Source organism: Clupea harengus, chromosome 6, assembly GCF_900700415.2.
Source record: "Clupea harengus chromosome 6, Ch_v2.0.2, whole genome shotgun sequence".
NCBI classification, from domain to species: Eukaryota; Metazoa; Chordata; class Actinopteri; order Clupeiformes; family Clupeidae; genus Clupea; species Clupea harengus.
Window position 1 is genome coordinate 8,709,676 of NC_045157.1, and position 15,697 is coordinate 8,725,372.

Genomic DNA, 15,697 nt, shown 5'->3' on the forward strand with positions numbered 1-15,697 from the left:
ACATGTAGTAAAACAAAAAAGAGGAAAGAGTATGTACTATTTATTTAAGTTTAATACAGTCTTATTAAAGCAACATAGCGATGCTTAAATACCAACTTGATAAGAATGAACATATTGAAAAACAAATGTAAACATGTTAGGAAAGTGCTTTTGGGGGTACCAAAGAACACTTTGGGTGAAACAGCAGGACTGATATCACTATCTGAAGCACACAAAGTTTCCGAGAGCTTTGGGAAGGGGCAGATTGGAGAGGAGGTGGAGTCTCGAGCGGCCTACACACTCTCTGATTCGCTGACGGCACAAATTGCTCAGCATACAGGGGGTGGCTGAATAGAGAGAATGTGAGAAAGGATACAAGGAATTATAAATTCATTAAATTAGTTAGTTATTGATTTACTACTTTCAGTGTCAATAAACTCCATAGCATAACTACTGCGACAGTAAATAATACTAATTACTATGAATATATAAAAAATAATAAGTAAATATAATATAATATACAATAATAACTAACATATCAATTAGTCTTGAATAAGCTCATATAGTATAGGTAATGTAGGAGAACACACAGAAACTCACACTCTGATGATATTCAGGAGAATTAACACACACACACTCTCTCTCTCTGTCTGTCTTTCGCACGCACGCACGCACGCACGCACGCACGCACGCACGCACGCACGCACGCACGCACGCACACACACACACACACACACAGACTCTCTCTCTCATACACACTCACACTCACACACACACACACACACACACACACACAGACTCTCTCTCTCTCTCTCTCTCTCTCTCATACACACTCACACACACACACACAGTTCTCCTCACCCTCATACACCAGCAGGAAGCCTTCAGTGAGGCTGCCGGGCGGGGCTGCATCCACAGGTCGCTTGAACTCCATGTTTCTGATGTTGATGTCCGCCCCAAAGTCCAGCAGAAGTCTCACCATCTCAGTGCAGTCCTTCTGTGCAGCTGCATGCAACGGCGTGTCCATCGGCGTGCCGAGCAGCACGTTTGCTCCTGTGCAGTTAGGGATGCAAACACACGCATACTAATGGGTCTGAGCTGTGGTGCTACATAGTCTCTGCTACAGACAAGGGAAAGTGTCTCATATGATTATAATTTGTTCTTGAGTAAATTTGCCACGCCTGTAATTTGAAGTATGTTGTTAAACAGAAAATGTTACCAACTTACTCCAGTATCACTCCAGCACTTGCCAAATAAACAATTAATACATACGAAGTCTCAGAGTCAGTGACATGAGGGAGGTGTATTGTAGGATTGTGGGGGTCATACCTGCATCCAGCAGTCTCCTGGCACATAGGGGGTGATTGGAGAGGCAGGAGGTGTAGAGAGGTGTCCCGCTAAGAGGCAGGCCCATGTCCACATCCGCCCCCCAGGCAATCAGGGCCTCCACACACTTACTGTGACCTGCAGGGATACAGACCAGGCTTGTCGCTAACACACAGCAGTGAGTATGTGTATGTGTATGTGTATGTGTATGTGTATGTGTATGTGTGTGTGAGTGTGTGTGTGTGTGTGTGTGTTTGAGTGTGTGTGCACGTGAATGAAAGACTCATCATTACCTCACAGCAGGCCCTTTAATGACACAAAATGTATCGATCTATTAAGCATCTCTATGGAGACTCTGTTTACATTGTCTCCATGACAACTCTACTCATCCTCAGAATTGGTTGGGTGCTGGACTGTGAGCCTTACTGCCACTGCTGGCTGGACTATGGGTTCTGACTGTTGCTTGGAAAATCAACCAAAATGGCCTGATGCAATAAATTATAATATATGATAAGATGCATACACACGTTTGTGTGTGTGTGTGTGTGTGTGTGTGTGTGGTGCAAGTGAGTGAGTGTGTGTGTGTGTGAGTGAGTGTTTGAGTAAGTGTGGGTGTGTGTGTTTGTGTGTGTGTGTGTGTGTGTGTGTGTGTGTGTGTGTGTGCGTGCCCGTGTGCACACCTGTGACTAGGCACATGCCCACTTCATAATTAGCATCCAGCTGTTCAGAGATAAAGCAGAAAGGCTATCGACCTTTCTGGGCCACAGGAGATTTAATCGAACATCCTTTAGAGTGCGCTCACACCCACCCCCACCCAGCAAGGTCATCTCCATTAGTAGAACAGGACTTCATGACTACCCACCTGAGGCCCCTCGCTCTGTATTAAGAGCCACAATTACTCAATTCATCACCATTACTGCCTTTAAGTGTGTAGGGGGATGGTTAGGTATTGAATGTATTGAGCACCAGCTTGTTGAGATGAATGTGCACTGCAGAGGAACACCGGCACCTTATCTCCTGCAGTCAGGTCTGGATAGATGGCTTACTGAAGGACCTGAATGACCCCTGCCGAGCTTGACTAGCTCTATAACGGACCAGAGCCATGTGCTTCCAAGGTCTGGATGCATTAAAGGCACAGTCCGTGATTTGCTTTTCAGGGAACATACACAAAAGCACAATGCACTTGCTTGAGGCTACATTCCTTGCAAGCATCTTCAGGTGACATAAAAGTTAAATGTTTGGGTTCATGGGTCCCATACAGAAACTGATCCTGGGCCACATCGAGGCCTGATCAGGAGCAGGCCTAACAGAGGCACATTTAAAATTTGGCAAACAGAAGCGAACACGTTTTCTTTGAACTTTTAAACTTGAACGTTTGTGTGTAAACATTCCAAATTGTTTGATTTAAACAGTAACCCTGAGTCCAGCGTTCATGTCTGTTTGCTGATGACTACCTCCTCAGACCGTTTGTATGTGTTTGAAAACGTTCACAGTGAACTCAAAGCAAACGAAAAACAGTTTGAAAACATTTGCCTTTGTTTCCCGTTTTAAACGCACCTCAGATCCGGTGTGCGTTTCTCAATTAAATGACACATAGACTCTCTAAGTTACCACAGTGGTGGCTCATTGACACTTTGGGGAGACGCAGTCCTGGGCCACGAGAAGGCCATAACCAAAGGGTGTGTTTTAGGCAAATGAGTGAGAAGTCGCGTGGCCTTATTTGTGAGTGTGCGTTTGTGTGTGAGTGTACAGGGTGTGTGAGACGTACCACGGGCACACGCCTCGTGAAGGGGGGAGGGTTGACACAGGGCAGAGGACTGGGGTCTTGCCCCGCTTTCCAGGAGAGACTCCGCACATGCCACACTACCCATAATGCATGAGTTCAACAGAGGCGTAACACCATCTATGGTGCTCACATTCACCTGTGCACATACAAACACATCACACATATACACACATAAAGATAATACAAACACACAGAGATCAGACATACAGACATACACACACATTTACATATCACACACACACACACACACACACACACACACACACACACACACACACACACACACACACACACACACACACACACACACACACACACACACACACACACACACACACACACACAAAGATCACACACAGAAATCTGGCCAATGGCAACAGATATATACACCTTCATACGCAAACACAACAACCGATATGCACATCACCTGTGGAAATGCACATTTCCTTTAAAACATATGTGTTTATGAGGACTAACATTGGCACCAGCATCGATGAGGGCACGGGCACAGGCAACATGGTTGCCAACACAGGCTTCATGAAGAGGGCTCACGTGGTCTATCGTCAGGGCATTCACACTGTGACCCTGTGGACGCACACACACACCCACACACACACATGCACACACATAACACACCCACACACACACAAGCCCACCCATAGTAAGTACTTGTGAAACTGGTAGTCCATTAATCACTTTAAAGATAGCATACTTATCCCGAGTTGCAGGTGCACTGTGATGGAGTTAAAAGAATGTCACGATGTTTTGAAAAAATAAGGCAAAATAAAGTCTGTTGTTTTTCATTAAAAACCTGCAGCAAGTTATCCATAGAAACTAGAAGATTCATATTTGTTGTTGTTTTTTTTATTGTAACTGTTGTTGTTTTGCCTTTGTTTGTTGATTTCTTACCTGAGCAATGAGGGTCTTAAGACTGAGCAGCCTGCCCTGATAGGCTGCGTCATGAAGGGGGGTCCTGTCTGCCCATGACCCTGCAACCCAAAGCAGCGCCATCACTTTGACACACAGATCTCACAGAGGGGCGCTAACTTAGTTCCATGTGTCAACAACACACACACACACACACACACACACACACACACACACACACACACACACACACACACACACACACACACACACACACACACACACACACACACACACACACACACACACACACACACACACACACACACACACACACACACGGCTTGGTCCATAAGATGCAGATTAACAACAACAAAAATCAGAAATTAAACAACATTTAATTTCCTGTCTCCCACTGCAGTACCCTTTTGATAATGCCTTCCAGCTCAATTATGATTCCTATCATACTAAATAAAAACTGAAATAAATACAGAGAAAGAAAGAAAGAAAGACTTTCGTATGCCCCCTCTATACACACTACCAATGTCTCTGAAGTGTCTCAAGGTGAAGTCCAAGATGAAGTGCCTTTGGTGTGGGCCTGGCCCTGACCTTGCAGGGGTCAGTCAGATAGGCAGCAGGTTTTAGTGCCGGGTACTATGGATGAGGAGCCCTGCGGAGCTGAGCACACACCTGAGTCGATATCCAGAATAGCCGCCGTGGCGTTCCACACATCCGCGTCATCATCTTCACCTGCCTTCATCCTTTATTTACTGAGAAACCAGCTGCAGACACAGGACGAGCAAAGCCATGCTTCTCTTTTCTGGCTCACATGTCTACCGTACTTCACACTAAGCCTGGCCTCAGATAAGAAACTATGTTTACATCCAATCTGATCTTTCCACACCTCAGAAAATACATCTATGCCATGAAGCTGGTTCTTCAAATACAAATACTTCAAATACAAAGTTCTCCACAACAGCTATGCTCACCCCTGGTAAAAAAGAGCCTCTAACAGCCAACCTGTTCTGAACTGAGAATCCTTTGAAACACTATCTGTTTGCAGATCAGAAACAACAGGCCTAACACTTGCTCGGGGACAGTAAATAACTGTAAACAAATCTGAGTTTTCCATCATCATCCATTTGGTTTGAAAGTTCTGAATAGAATTTGTTTAGAACTTGTGTTGTGAGGTGTAGAAGAACTGTAGACATTATTTCTGAAGGTGGTAGCATTGATAATGTAACTCTACTGACTAAACATCTGCTGTGTTCTATGTATTTCAGTGATAGCAAAACAAATACCACAAGTCAAAACTAACCTTGACTTGACAACCAGCCCAGTATGATCTCCCCTTTGACAGCCAGTCTAGTCTTTTCCCTTTTTATTCCCTTCTGAAGACCCCAACTGTCAGTGTCAGACTCATCTGCTGCTTGTTTTGCAGTCAAGTTATCTGCTTATTTTCGTGACGTGCGTTTCGCTGCTATCGTTCTAGCAGCGGTATAGAGGGCTGAGTTTATTTTGGTCTCTCAGTCTGTCACATACCAGCGGGCCACGACACTGATCTGGGCTTTCATACAACAGCTCCTAGGACCGGAGGCCTCGATCACGACGACCTGGCTGCGCGAAGATTGGCTGTATGTTCTGATGACCTTGCTGCTCGCGCAATAGGCAGAACTCTTGGGGGTGCAGGAGCATCATGGTTCCGAACTATAAATAACCTGGCCCTCGCGGCAGCCGCGCGCTCTGCCATCATTGCGTGAGCGCTCGTGTGAGTTATAAGGTGCTTAACCTACTTAACCCATGTGCATGTCATATCTTATGCATTAATAAGCCTACAGTGGAATATGAATCACGTGGCTTACATAAAGACTGCATTATCACTAAGAAAATCTAGCCTAGATGGAGTAAGGAATATGCAGGTTACTGTCAGAAATATTGAGAGCGCACTTCATTAACACCTGTGTCTACAGGCACTGAATGTCTTGCGTATCCATGGATCGTCTGAAGTAGCCTAGCCTATAGGGGAAGCTGTAGACGGCGGGCAAACAAGGACACTGGGAGCGTTAAGATATTAAAATGATACTGCAAAACATTACCAAAGGGCAGCAGCCTGCCTACTCACTCTGTCCTTGACCAAAATCGAAGAACTCTGCGGATATTCGGGCCGCCTCTTTACGGTTCCCCCTGATAAGGTAGAAGTGCGTCAGTAGGTTGAGCGTGAGTTTGAGGCAGAAGAGTTTGAAGCAGAATAGCGCCAAAATGGTGAAGTAAACATTAGACAGCTGCGCCGGGAATGGCCTCAACTCGGAGGGCTCTGTCATGGCTCCGTTAATGGGTCAAACGTTTAGGGGGGGGGGGGGGGGGGCGCGTTTGAGAGGGGCTTCCAAATGTACCTCATCTAGGTCAGTGGGTTTCTGTGTCAGGGTGAGCTACCTTGCCCGATGGTCCGATGACAGCAACTGTTTTCTGTTCAGTGAGCACATGGCTTAAAATATAAATATAAAGCTGAGTTATTTAAAATAGTCTTTGAATTAGCTACAGGAGTCTTAATGCTTCCTTTTTTTAATTTTTGCTGAAGCTGGGACAAATTGCAACATGCGTCAAAGCGTATTGCCAGCAGATGGCAGTGTTTGATCGATATAGCGTACATTCAGAAAGGCCAACGTGAAAATCTCCAACACAGTTCCTTAAAATATTTGGATTAGATGTTCACTCATTTAAATGTATTATATATGTCATACCGGAATTAGTTCTCTTGACAACTGTTAATGACTAATTGCAGTATAAGTTTGACCTTTAAATACCTGCCCTTTACAACTTGAAATAAGGGAAATAAATAAAATAAAATGAAAGAGGGAAAACTAGACTATCAGCCTCGTGTACAGATGAGTAAGCCTATACCTACATCTGTCTGTTATGCCCTAAAGTTGGTTTTTGCCTGCTTTTCCCAAGTTTCATTTTAAGTCTGAATTGTTAAAGTGCGCATGTGCAAAAGGGGAGTCATCTGGCGCATCGAGTAAGTGCGCATGTGCATTTTTGAATCATCTGGCGGGGAAAGTGTCATTATTTTTGTCTCTTGACAGCTCCTTAAATCAGCACCCATTGTGTTTTGGGATATTTTGGAAAATGGTGGAGGGTCCGGGAGTCACTTTGAACGGAGAAAAGATTCGCTCAAAGGTTCAGAAAGGACAAAAAGTCAAAGAAATTCGTGGAGGAGCAACACCATCGTCGGTAAAGTTGTGTGGTTACACAAGCCCTGAGTTAGCCTAAAGAGGTTAGCCACGATTATCCCACGATTTGTAGTTCGCTAGATTTTTCAGAAAACATTGTATCATGTATTCATGTTTTACCAAAGAACTTGACGACTTGCATATATAGGCTAGACATCATTTACTCCCATGTCGCATTAGCAGTTGTGCTCAGGTGAAATATCTAGGGTTCAGAGATAACATTACTTGTAATGACAGACTATCAAGCAGGTCTGAGTACGATAATGCATAGTCTAGTCCCGAGACGGACCTCGTATGGAACATGGTCTCTGTTGTGGCAAAACCTGCTGTAAGTTGAAGGAATGTGTTGATTTGTAGATAGGAACGATCAGAAGCTCGTACCAAGTCTTTGGTGGACGCTCGTACACTGGGGTGGACACCCTGGGAAAAGAGTTGTTCCTATACTTCGGAGAAAGGGCGCTTCGGTAAGCTTTAACGTTACACGTTTGACCCTTTCTTGGCGTCTAGAATATTTGGCTGTAGGAGTTTATGTATGATAAAACATAAGCATATAGAGGATGTACTGTGGTTAGTCATTTTAAGGTATTTGATCATCTAATCAAGGACACCCGCTGTATGTTTTACTTCCTTACAGTCTTGTGGATTTTGCAACTTTAACATCTTAACCATTAATATGCATTGGAATGGCAACATTTAGATCTGTTACAATTACACATTGGTGTCTCTCTTCTGTGTTTTTGTGCGAGAAAAAACCCCCACCTATTGGTAATGGTTATTGCCTTGCTCAGGGTTCACTTTGGCATGAACGGTTCCATGCGGATAAACCCGACCGAGAGGAAGGACCAGAAGGGTTCTCTTCCGGTTCTGGTGGTCCAGCTCACCAATGACAGCATCTGTTTCTATGACTCCACAGTGGAAATCAGGTAGCCTAATGAGAACACACACATAGCCTACCCGTCCATCAGCTCATGTATCTGTTTACATCTGTTCGCTAGTGTCATGCATGGAACTGGGCCGCCCTCATACCTGGTGGCTTGACCATGGTGATGTAATGTAATGGGATTTTTTAACTTCACATCACAACTTCACATTAAACGATACGTCTATCATTTTGCCTGCATGTATGTATGTATGTATGTATGTATGTATGTATGTATGTATGTATGTATGTGTATATGTGTATATGCATGTCTCTGTGTGCGTGTCTACATGCATGTGTGTGTATTTTTGTGTGCATGTATGTGTGTGTACATGCATGTTTGTGTATTTGTGACGTGTGTGCGTGTGTGTGTGTGTCTGCAGGCTTACAGCTGACTCTGAGCAGAAAGTGCGTGCAATGGAGAGTCTGGACATGTGCTCACCGAAGTATAGTGCGATCCGTGCTGAGGAGGCAGTGAGGGCAGAGGGCCGACGCATGCTCTGTGACGTTCTCCTGGACCAGGGGGTTCTGCCCGGCGTGGGGAACATCATCAAGAATGAAGCCCTCTTTGACAGCGGCCTCCATCCCTCTGTCACGGTAGCTGTCTCCAGGGAAACCGGCTCTGTTCTGTCACCAAGATTAAGTGATCTGTCTGCTGCTGGATTTCTGAGGTTACGGGTCTAATTAGGATGGGGATGTCTGCTCTTGCCACAGATAGTACATTTTTCAGTATAAACCTGTGACATTTTGCCTCCAAGGCACTTTCATACTCTGCACAAGCAGGAATTTAGTGGAATTTTTTTTCAGAAAAACGGCACAGATCATGTTTTAACTGAAGAGTGATCCTTGTTTTTTTCTGTCCTTAGTCTGTTTGAATGGAGTTATGAGACGGCACACACACATACACACACACACACACACACACACACACACACACACACACACACACACACACACACACACACAGATCCAGCTAATTCAGATGCCGAATGTTGTGTCATAGGTGTCCCAGCTGTCCAGTGAGCAAGTACGCCATCTGGTCAAAATGACTCGGGACTTCACACAACTGTTTTATAAGGTAGCCTGAGGCTTTGGAGCAAACTTCACATCAAATGGGGAAAAATACTTTCATAATTGTTTATACGTATGACATTTCATTACTATTGTTGTAATATGGATGACATTTGTCAAAACAGGAAATGGAAATATTATAGCATTATATGTATAGCCTGTACTGGTTGTCTCTGGCATATCCAGGAACCCTTAAAGGTGCATATTAAACATATTTTTAACATCCACTTTAACCTCTGGCTGTTTGTTTCCAGTGTCGGAAGAGCGGCTCGGCCCTCTACAAACATTACAAGGTCTACAAGCGGCCTCAGTGCGGCCAGTGCAAGGGCAGCATCACCGTCTGTCGTCTAGGCGATAACGGCAGGATGACTTACTTCTGTCAACACTGCCAGACAGCAGACCCAATCCAGGTGAACATCAGGTGAGCTATTGCAACACACACACACACACACACACACACAGATCAGTTTGTATTCATACTTTAAAACAGACATATTTAATACATAATTAATTGGCTCTTACACACACACTCACACACACACACACACACCACACACACACACCACACACGTCCATGCACATACATCATTTACAGTCTCCCATACACTTCCTGAGTCCCATTTGGGCCATGGCTCACTGGTAATGAATAATGGGGATAATTGCAGTGCATTGATTAAGTCATTTCAGAGCCACTGCCAGGCTTTGTGCTGGCTGAGACCAAGTGCTGGATTCACTGTGCAGCCGCGGCTCAGATGGCAACTCAGCCCGAGGCGAGTCTGGCATAGATCTGACCCTCCTCGGGGTTGGGGGTGAAAGGCCGCCCCACGCCGCCCCATGTGTCCTGGAGGTGCAGGAGGGTGTTGGAGTTTCCAACTATTTGCAAACACTAAGTGCTGTTCTGTTCTGTTCTGTTGTGTATTGTTATCGTTTTTTGTCCTCCTCCTGTTTCTTCCCTTGTGGTTCCCCCCCCCCCCCCCCACTGTATCCCTCCTCTTTGCCCCTCTGTGCCTTCACATCCTTTCTGGTTCGAACTCTCTCTTCTCTCTCAGGCCAGCCTCAGGCAGATGGAGCTGGTCAGGGTTTCCTCCTGTGAAAAAGGACTTTGTTCTCACCTCTGCTGCTGCCGAGAGGCTGCTTTAGTGAGAGAGTTTACCTCAGGCTGTGTGAGCTGACTCGATTTGAACGATGATTCCATAAGAACTCTGTGGATACAGCGAGAACTCTGACCGGCTCTGCCTCATGTAGATGCACTTGTAGAACATTCTGTGTCCATATAATGGAATACTCTGGAGTAGATCGGGCCCGGGTAGGTCTGTTCTGGCCGCTGCTCTGGAATCCTCTCCTGTCTGGCGAAACAGTGCTGATGACTTGTGCTGAAGATTACTGGCAGTTCAGTTCTTTACCCAGCCCTACAAGCATCTCTCTGTCGGGACAGTTTGTTAATTTATTCATTGTCCTCATTAAAACGTAATGTATTAAATTATTCCATCTGTTAAGTTATGATTTGGGTTGGTCTTTTTGGCAGCAGTGCTTTGGTTCAATTTAACTGTAATTTGTTAGGCCCTGTGGGTCTTGTGCTCAGAAGGCACTCTGAACATCAGCATATATAGTCTAGACCCTGACACACACCCAAATCTGATAGCGGGAAGACACACTCTTGTGGAACAGAGTGCAGAGGTGAAAGTGCTTTGCAACTATTTGCCACTTTTAATGTGTGTTTTTATAGGCAACTCATTTTGGTGTCATTTTCCATTTCATTTTGATGGAATATGGTCATGTGAAGGACCGATAATATGTGCATAGTGGATGGACACTTGGAAAATGCAAGGAAAGCTTTCGCAGCCCGACATGGCCAAATATATCACCAAAGGACACCAGTTGGAATGTTGCCAAGCTTTTGTCCGTGCCAGCTGAGTTTTGGTTTGGCGTGTGTAGGGTTTTTGGTGTGCCTTTTGGTTTGGTGTGTGTAGGGTTTTTGGTGTGCCTTTTGGTTTGGTGTGTGTAGGGTTTTTGGTGTGCCTTTTGGTTTGGTGTGTGTAGGGTTTTTGGTGTGCCTTTTGGTTTGGTGTGTGTAGGGTTTTTGGTGTGCCTTTTGGTTTGGTGTGTGTAGGGTTTTTGGTGTGCCTTTGAGGCTGTTAGCGTGCTGGCGGAGCTTTTGGTGCTGTGTGTAGGGTTTTTGGTGTACCTTTTGGTTTGGTGTGTGTAGGGTTTTTGGTGTGCCTTTTGGTTTGGTGTGTGTAGGGTTTTTGGTGTGCCTTTTGGTTTGGTGTGTGTAGGGTTTTTGGTGTGCCTTTTGGTTTGGTGTGTGTAGGGTTTTTGGTGCCTTTGAGGCTGTTAGCGTGCTGGCGGAGCTTTTGGTGCTGTGTGTAGGGTTTTTGGTGTGCCTTTTGGTTTGGTGTGTGTAGGGTTTTTGGTGTGCCTTTTAGGTTGGTGTGTGTAGGGTTTTTGGCATGTCTTTAGGCTGTTAACGTGCTAGTTTTAGACCAGAACTCTGTAGCGCTGCTTTAACACTCTAAGTAGTCAGGACAGCCACGTGTATCTCCTGCTTTCTGACCTGTGCATCTAGGGGGTGTTAACTTGTACGTCTCAGGTACACACAAATATTTCTCCTACACATACTGTACCTGCACACACACATATCTCTCTCTCTCTCTCTCTCTCTCTCTCATACACGCACACACACATACATACACACACACCAGCCATAATCATGGGTAGGTCTGATCCCTCTCCAAAGTTTTAATGGTGTAATGTACTAATGTGCAGTTTCTCTGTGGGAAAAGCAGTTGTTGTGCTCGAGGAAGGCAGGAGTGATAGTTATCATTTCTGCTCATGTACCAATTAATAATGGTCCATTATACGGTCACACACACACATACACACACACACACACAAACACAGATATTTTGATGTTCTTCATTTTGGGCTTCTGTACTGATATTCCAGTTTTTATTCCCAGTGTTAATGAACTTGTGGGTGCATAGATCAGTGAGGCATTAGTGACTCATTCTGTTACCCAATGTATATTTAATAGAACTTTATTAATGTACTGTTTTATGTCCTGCTAATCTGTAGGTTGTTTTCAAGCTTGCTTGTGAGTTGGCCAATCATTAAGGATTAATGGGTCATGTTAGAAGTATCAAATTTCACCAGCTGCATTTCAATCAAGCTTTTCTGTACACTTCCAGCAAACTCCCAACCAGGAACACTCTGATTGGCTGGGCTTACCAGAGAGGTGGGACCAATGATCACGTGGCAAAGAAGGAGGAAGAGGAGTGGGCCTGTAACCTGTGCACCCTTATCAACCGACCAATCAGCAAGTCCTGTGAGGCCTGCCTGACCCCACGACCTGAGAGTGAGTGCTGATTGGTCAGTTAGATTCAGAGCTCCACCGTCTGCATTGTGAAGCGTTTTAGCTTTACCTTCTTAAAACATCTCTTTCCAGATAATATAAATAACCTCAAGGGAACCTCTTTATCTGTTTGGATCCACAAACTGTTTAAAATTGCGATCCGCAATTCTAATCCCATACATTTTTCGTCATATGCAGCAAATTGCTCCTCACAGTCCTCTAGTTGCGCTCAGAAAAAACTCTGGTGTTCAAACTCAGCCCTGTAAATGGGAAACAAACATAGTAATAAACATTCCCAGCCAATCAACACTGTGCTTCGGGAGCGCTGGAGAGAAGGGTGTAATTCGATTAGCTGTTGAGATCACAAATTAGCTGTAAAGATCACAAACCTTTCATGAAACGGCAAACTCCATCTTTAATATTCCTGCGGTGTGTAATTTGCCTAAAGCAGCTAGAAACATAATTTTGCTAAGAAATATAATCTAGAAACCCTCTAGAATTGTTTGAATTGGGTGGATATCCTAATCAGCAAGCTTCTGGGACTCCTTAGGCGATGCTGGAAAAAGTGCTCTGTGTGAAACTCAGCAAAAAGCCCACACAGATAAACACAACTCCTGCAGTTCTAGTTTAGTTTCTACCTCACTATAAACTCCTGTCGATCTACCTTTGCCGGTTCTAGCTTAGTTTCTACTTCGCCATAAAATCTTGCATTCCTGCCGTGTCTCCCTTTCTGCAGTTCCACCTCCAGACCAGCAGGAGCCGTGTGACTCGTCAGCATTCTCCACACACCTCATTAAGTACCCCTGCAACTCCTTCAGTAAGCCCGCCCAGGAGCTGAAGCTGAACCGCCGCGCTGCTTTCGGCCACACCACCCTGGTCCTGTCTGACCTCAGCACACCGTCGTCCCCTGCTGGCCGCACTGCCACATCGCCGCTCACCCCAAACAGCAGGGTGACGCAGAGTCCTTTGTGGTCAGGTAGCCAGGGTGACGGTCTCAAGAGGGCGGGGTCGCTAAGCGATGTGGACGGGTCATACACCCAGCCGTATAAGAGGTCGAGAACAGACAGCGGGTCAGTTGCGGTCAGTCACATAAAACCAAACCGCCAACATGGCTCCGTCGGGTGAGTGGCCAACATCCTTGTGTCTTTGAGCTTAGTAATGAAGAGTATAGTGATGTGATACTGTAATATGGGATATGGATAAAATGAAAAGTATGGCTTATGCCAAGTCTACATCCTAGCTGAACAAGAGAAAATCCTAGTTTTGTTTCCCTCGACCTACAATGAGCTTACTTGGCGCAGACAGCTGAGGTGGGCTCTAATGCGAGGAACACTGTGGCAATGGTGGTGATTGTCACTATGCAGAGCGGTTAGGCTGTATGATGACTCATTCCAAGAACTGAATGAATGAACAGATGAATGAACAAGTGAACAGACTGCCTTTACTGACTCATCAAAGCAGATATCTGCCTACACATGAGAATAACATCCTCCGCTGAAGAGCTAGTCATTTACATTCATGAAGCCACACAGAGCAGAGTTGGGAATTTTAACAAAGTCACACATTTTGTCAGAATCAACACATACACACACTAATCCCTGTTCTCACGTCACCAGCGTCGCTCCAGACAAACGGAAGCAGGAAGGCCAACCTTCTTCTCCCAGAATCCCTTGCTGTGCCTCTCACGGTCGTCCCAGCGTGCTGCGCGTGGTGAATAAAGAGGGGACAACCGAGGCAGGCAGTTCTACTGCTGTTCTCTGCCCCGCGAGAGCAAGTGCAACTTCTTTGAGGTGAGTCTGGTCAAGGAGGAGCAACTCCTCAGATATGATCAGGATGGACACAGCGGGGCTCAGTAAGGGAGTGAGGACGTGGTTAAGGCATAGTCTCTCGTGAAGAATGGACATTGTTGACTAGAATAAGGGGAGAAAAAAAACACTTTCCTCTGTTTCGTTACGTCCTGTTATCTCCGATTTCTTCCTTTTGTCTGTGTCAATCCCTTCTTTCTCTCTCTCTCTCACTATACACACACCCACCTTCTTTTCTCTCCCCCCCTCCTCCCCCCTCAGTGGGCGGACTTGCACTTCCCCACCTGTAACCATGGGAAACGGAGCCTGATGAGGACGGTTCTAAAGCTGGGTCCCAACAACGGGCGGAACTTCTACACCTGCCCCATGAACAAGGGCCAGCAGTGTGACCTCTTCCAGTGGGCCGAGAACGGGCCAGGCATCAGCATTCTGCCTGGCTGCTAGACACACACGCACACACACACACGCACACAGACACGCACACAGAGACACACACACATTCTTTCTTTCTTTCTTTCTTTCCCTTTCTCTATCTCTCACTCACAGACAAAAACACACATATACACACACAATGGCTTTTCCCTCTCACCCATTCATATATACCAACTTGCACAAAGATTTTAGAGAGAGTAATGTTCGGTTTTTGTTTGTATGTTTTCTCTTCCAAATAATGCAATGATGTTAATTAATATTCTAAGCTCTCATTTTAATCAAGAGGAGTGAAGCTGGTCTTGTTTGATACACTGTGGAGCTCATAGCACACAGCTGGAGCTGCCTTATCTCAGGAGCGCCACAGAAAGCTCCTGTGGGGCGTTATGACTGCTGGCTTGATTTAAAAAGCCAAACCTCAGTCCTGTAGGAGTGTGGAGCGGTCCCTCCTGTAGCGGTCAGACCATTGTGGTTGTAGGTTGTTATTCTAACAGAGCCGGAGCACACAGTTTCACTTTGCACTAGACTGATTAGCAATGTAAGGTGTGCTACTGGTCGAATGGACACAAGCCGGCAGCCATGTTGGCCTACATGACACTGGACTCCCCTGGATGAGAGGAATCGGCAGAATAAGGAGCGTGCAGAGAGCCTCAAGCGTCTCAAACACTAGCTGACTCTCAGACAGAGCTGGCCCTGGTTCTGCTGTGGCCTCAGACAGAGCTGGTTCTGCTGTGGCCACATTCATTACAGTCAGTTGCATTATGGGATAATTCACATGTCAGCTCAAGCACCATTGTTGCAATCAGATCCTAATGGAAGACCAAACAGCCTTCAACAAAAAGCTGTTCAGGCAAAACCATGTAGCGTGTGTTTGTTTGTGCGTTTTAAATAATAAATAATGTCTGCATCTTTTTTGGTACATTTCCAATGTCT

The 15,697-nt window shown here is 45.4% G+C and overlaps 2 protein-coding genes across 3 annotated transcripts; one reads left to right on the forward strand and one right to left on the reverse strand.

The window, feature by feature from the left end:
• Positions 1–23: 23 nt before the first annotated feature.
• On the reverse strand, positions 24–6,290 carry asb5a (ankyrin repeat and SOCS box containing 5a). 2 transcript variants are annotated; one of them, XM_012834300.3, is made up of 8 exons: positions 5,277–5,359; positions 4,649–4,740; positions 4,001–4,080; positions 3,569–3,676; positions 3,074–3,227; positions 1,309–1,443; positions 841–1,032; positions 24–326 (listed from the first exon to the last, which is right to left on the reverse strand). In XM_012834300.3, exons 2-8 carry the CDS (start codon positions 4,716–4,718, stop codon positions 199–201), a joined length of 867 nt encoding a protein of 288 aa, XP_012689754.1. In that variant the 5' UTR covers positions 4,719–4,740; positions 5,277–5,359; the 3' UTR covers positions 24–198. The 2 variants fall into 2 exon arrangements, with proteins under 2 accessions (XP_012689754.1, XP_012689751.2); XM_012834297.2 differs by lacking the exons at positions 4,649–4,740; positions 5,277–5,359 and adding an exon at positions 6,081–6,290.
• On the forward strand, positions 5,638–15,652 carry neil3 (nei-like DNA glycosylase 3). The gene is given in 12 exon segments (XM_012834279.3): positions 5,638–5,726; positions 7,042–7,189; positions 7,546–7,652; positions 7,977–8,111; positions 8,491–8,704; positions 9,111–9,185; positions 9,433–9,599; positions 12,367–12,533; positions 13,267–13,651; positions 14,147–14,253; positions 14,256–14,320; positions 14,597–15,652. Coding segments are annotated over 11 exon segments (1,710 nt in total). The 5' UTR covers positions 5,638–5,726; positions 7,042–7,084; the 3' UTR covers positions 14,780–15,652.
• The last annotated feature ends 45 nt before the right edge of the window (positions 15,653–15,697 follow it).

Excerpts from the sequence above, each read along its gene's own strand:
- asb5a (XM_012834297.2), bottom strand. The coding sequence starts at position 6,279 with ATGACAGAGCCCTCCGAGTTGAGGCCATTCCCGGCGCAGCTGTCTAAT. Across the intron at positions 4,081-6,080 it reads CGATTTTGGTCAAGGACAGA|GGTCATGGGCAGACAGGACC; the intron begins GTGAGTAGGCAG and ends TTTGGGTTGCAG. Across the intron at positions 3,228-3,568 it reads TCATCGATGCTGGTGCCAAT|GTGAATGTGAGCACCATAGA; the intron begins GTTAGTCCTCAT and ends GTATGTGCACAG.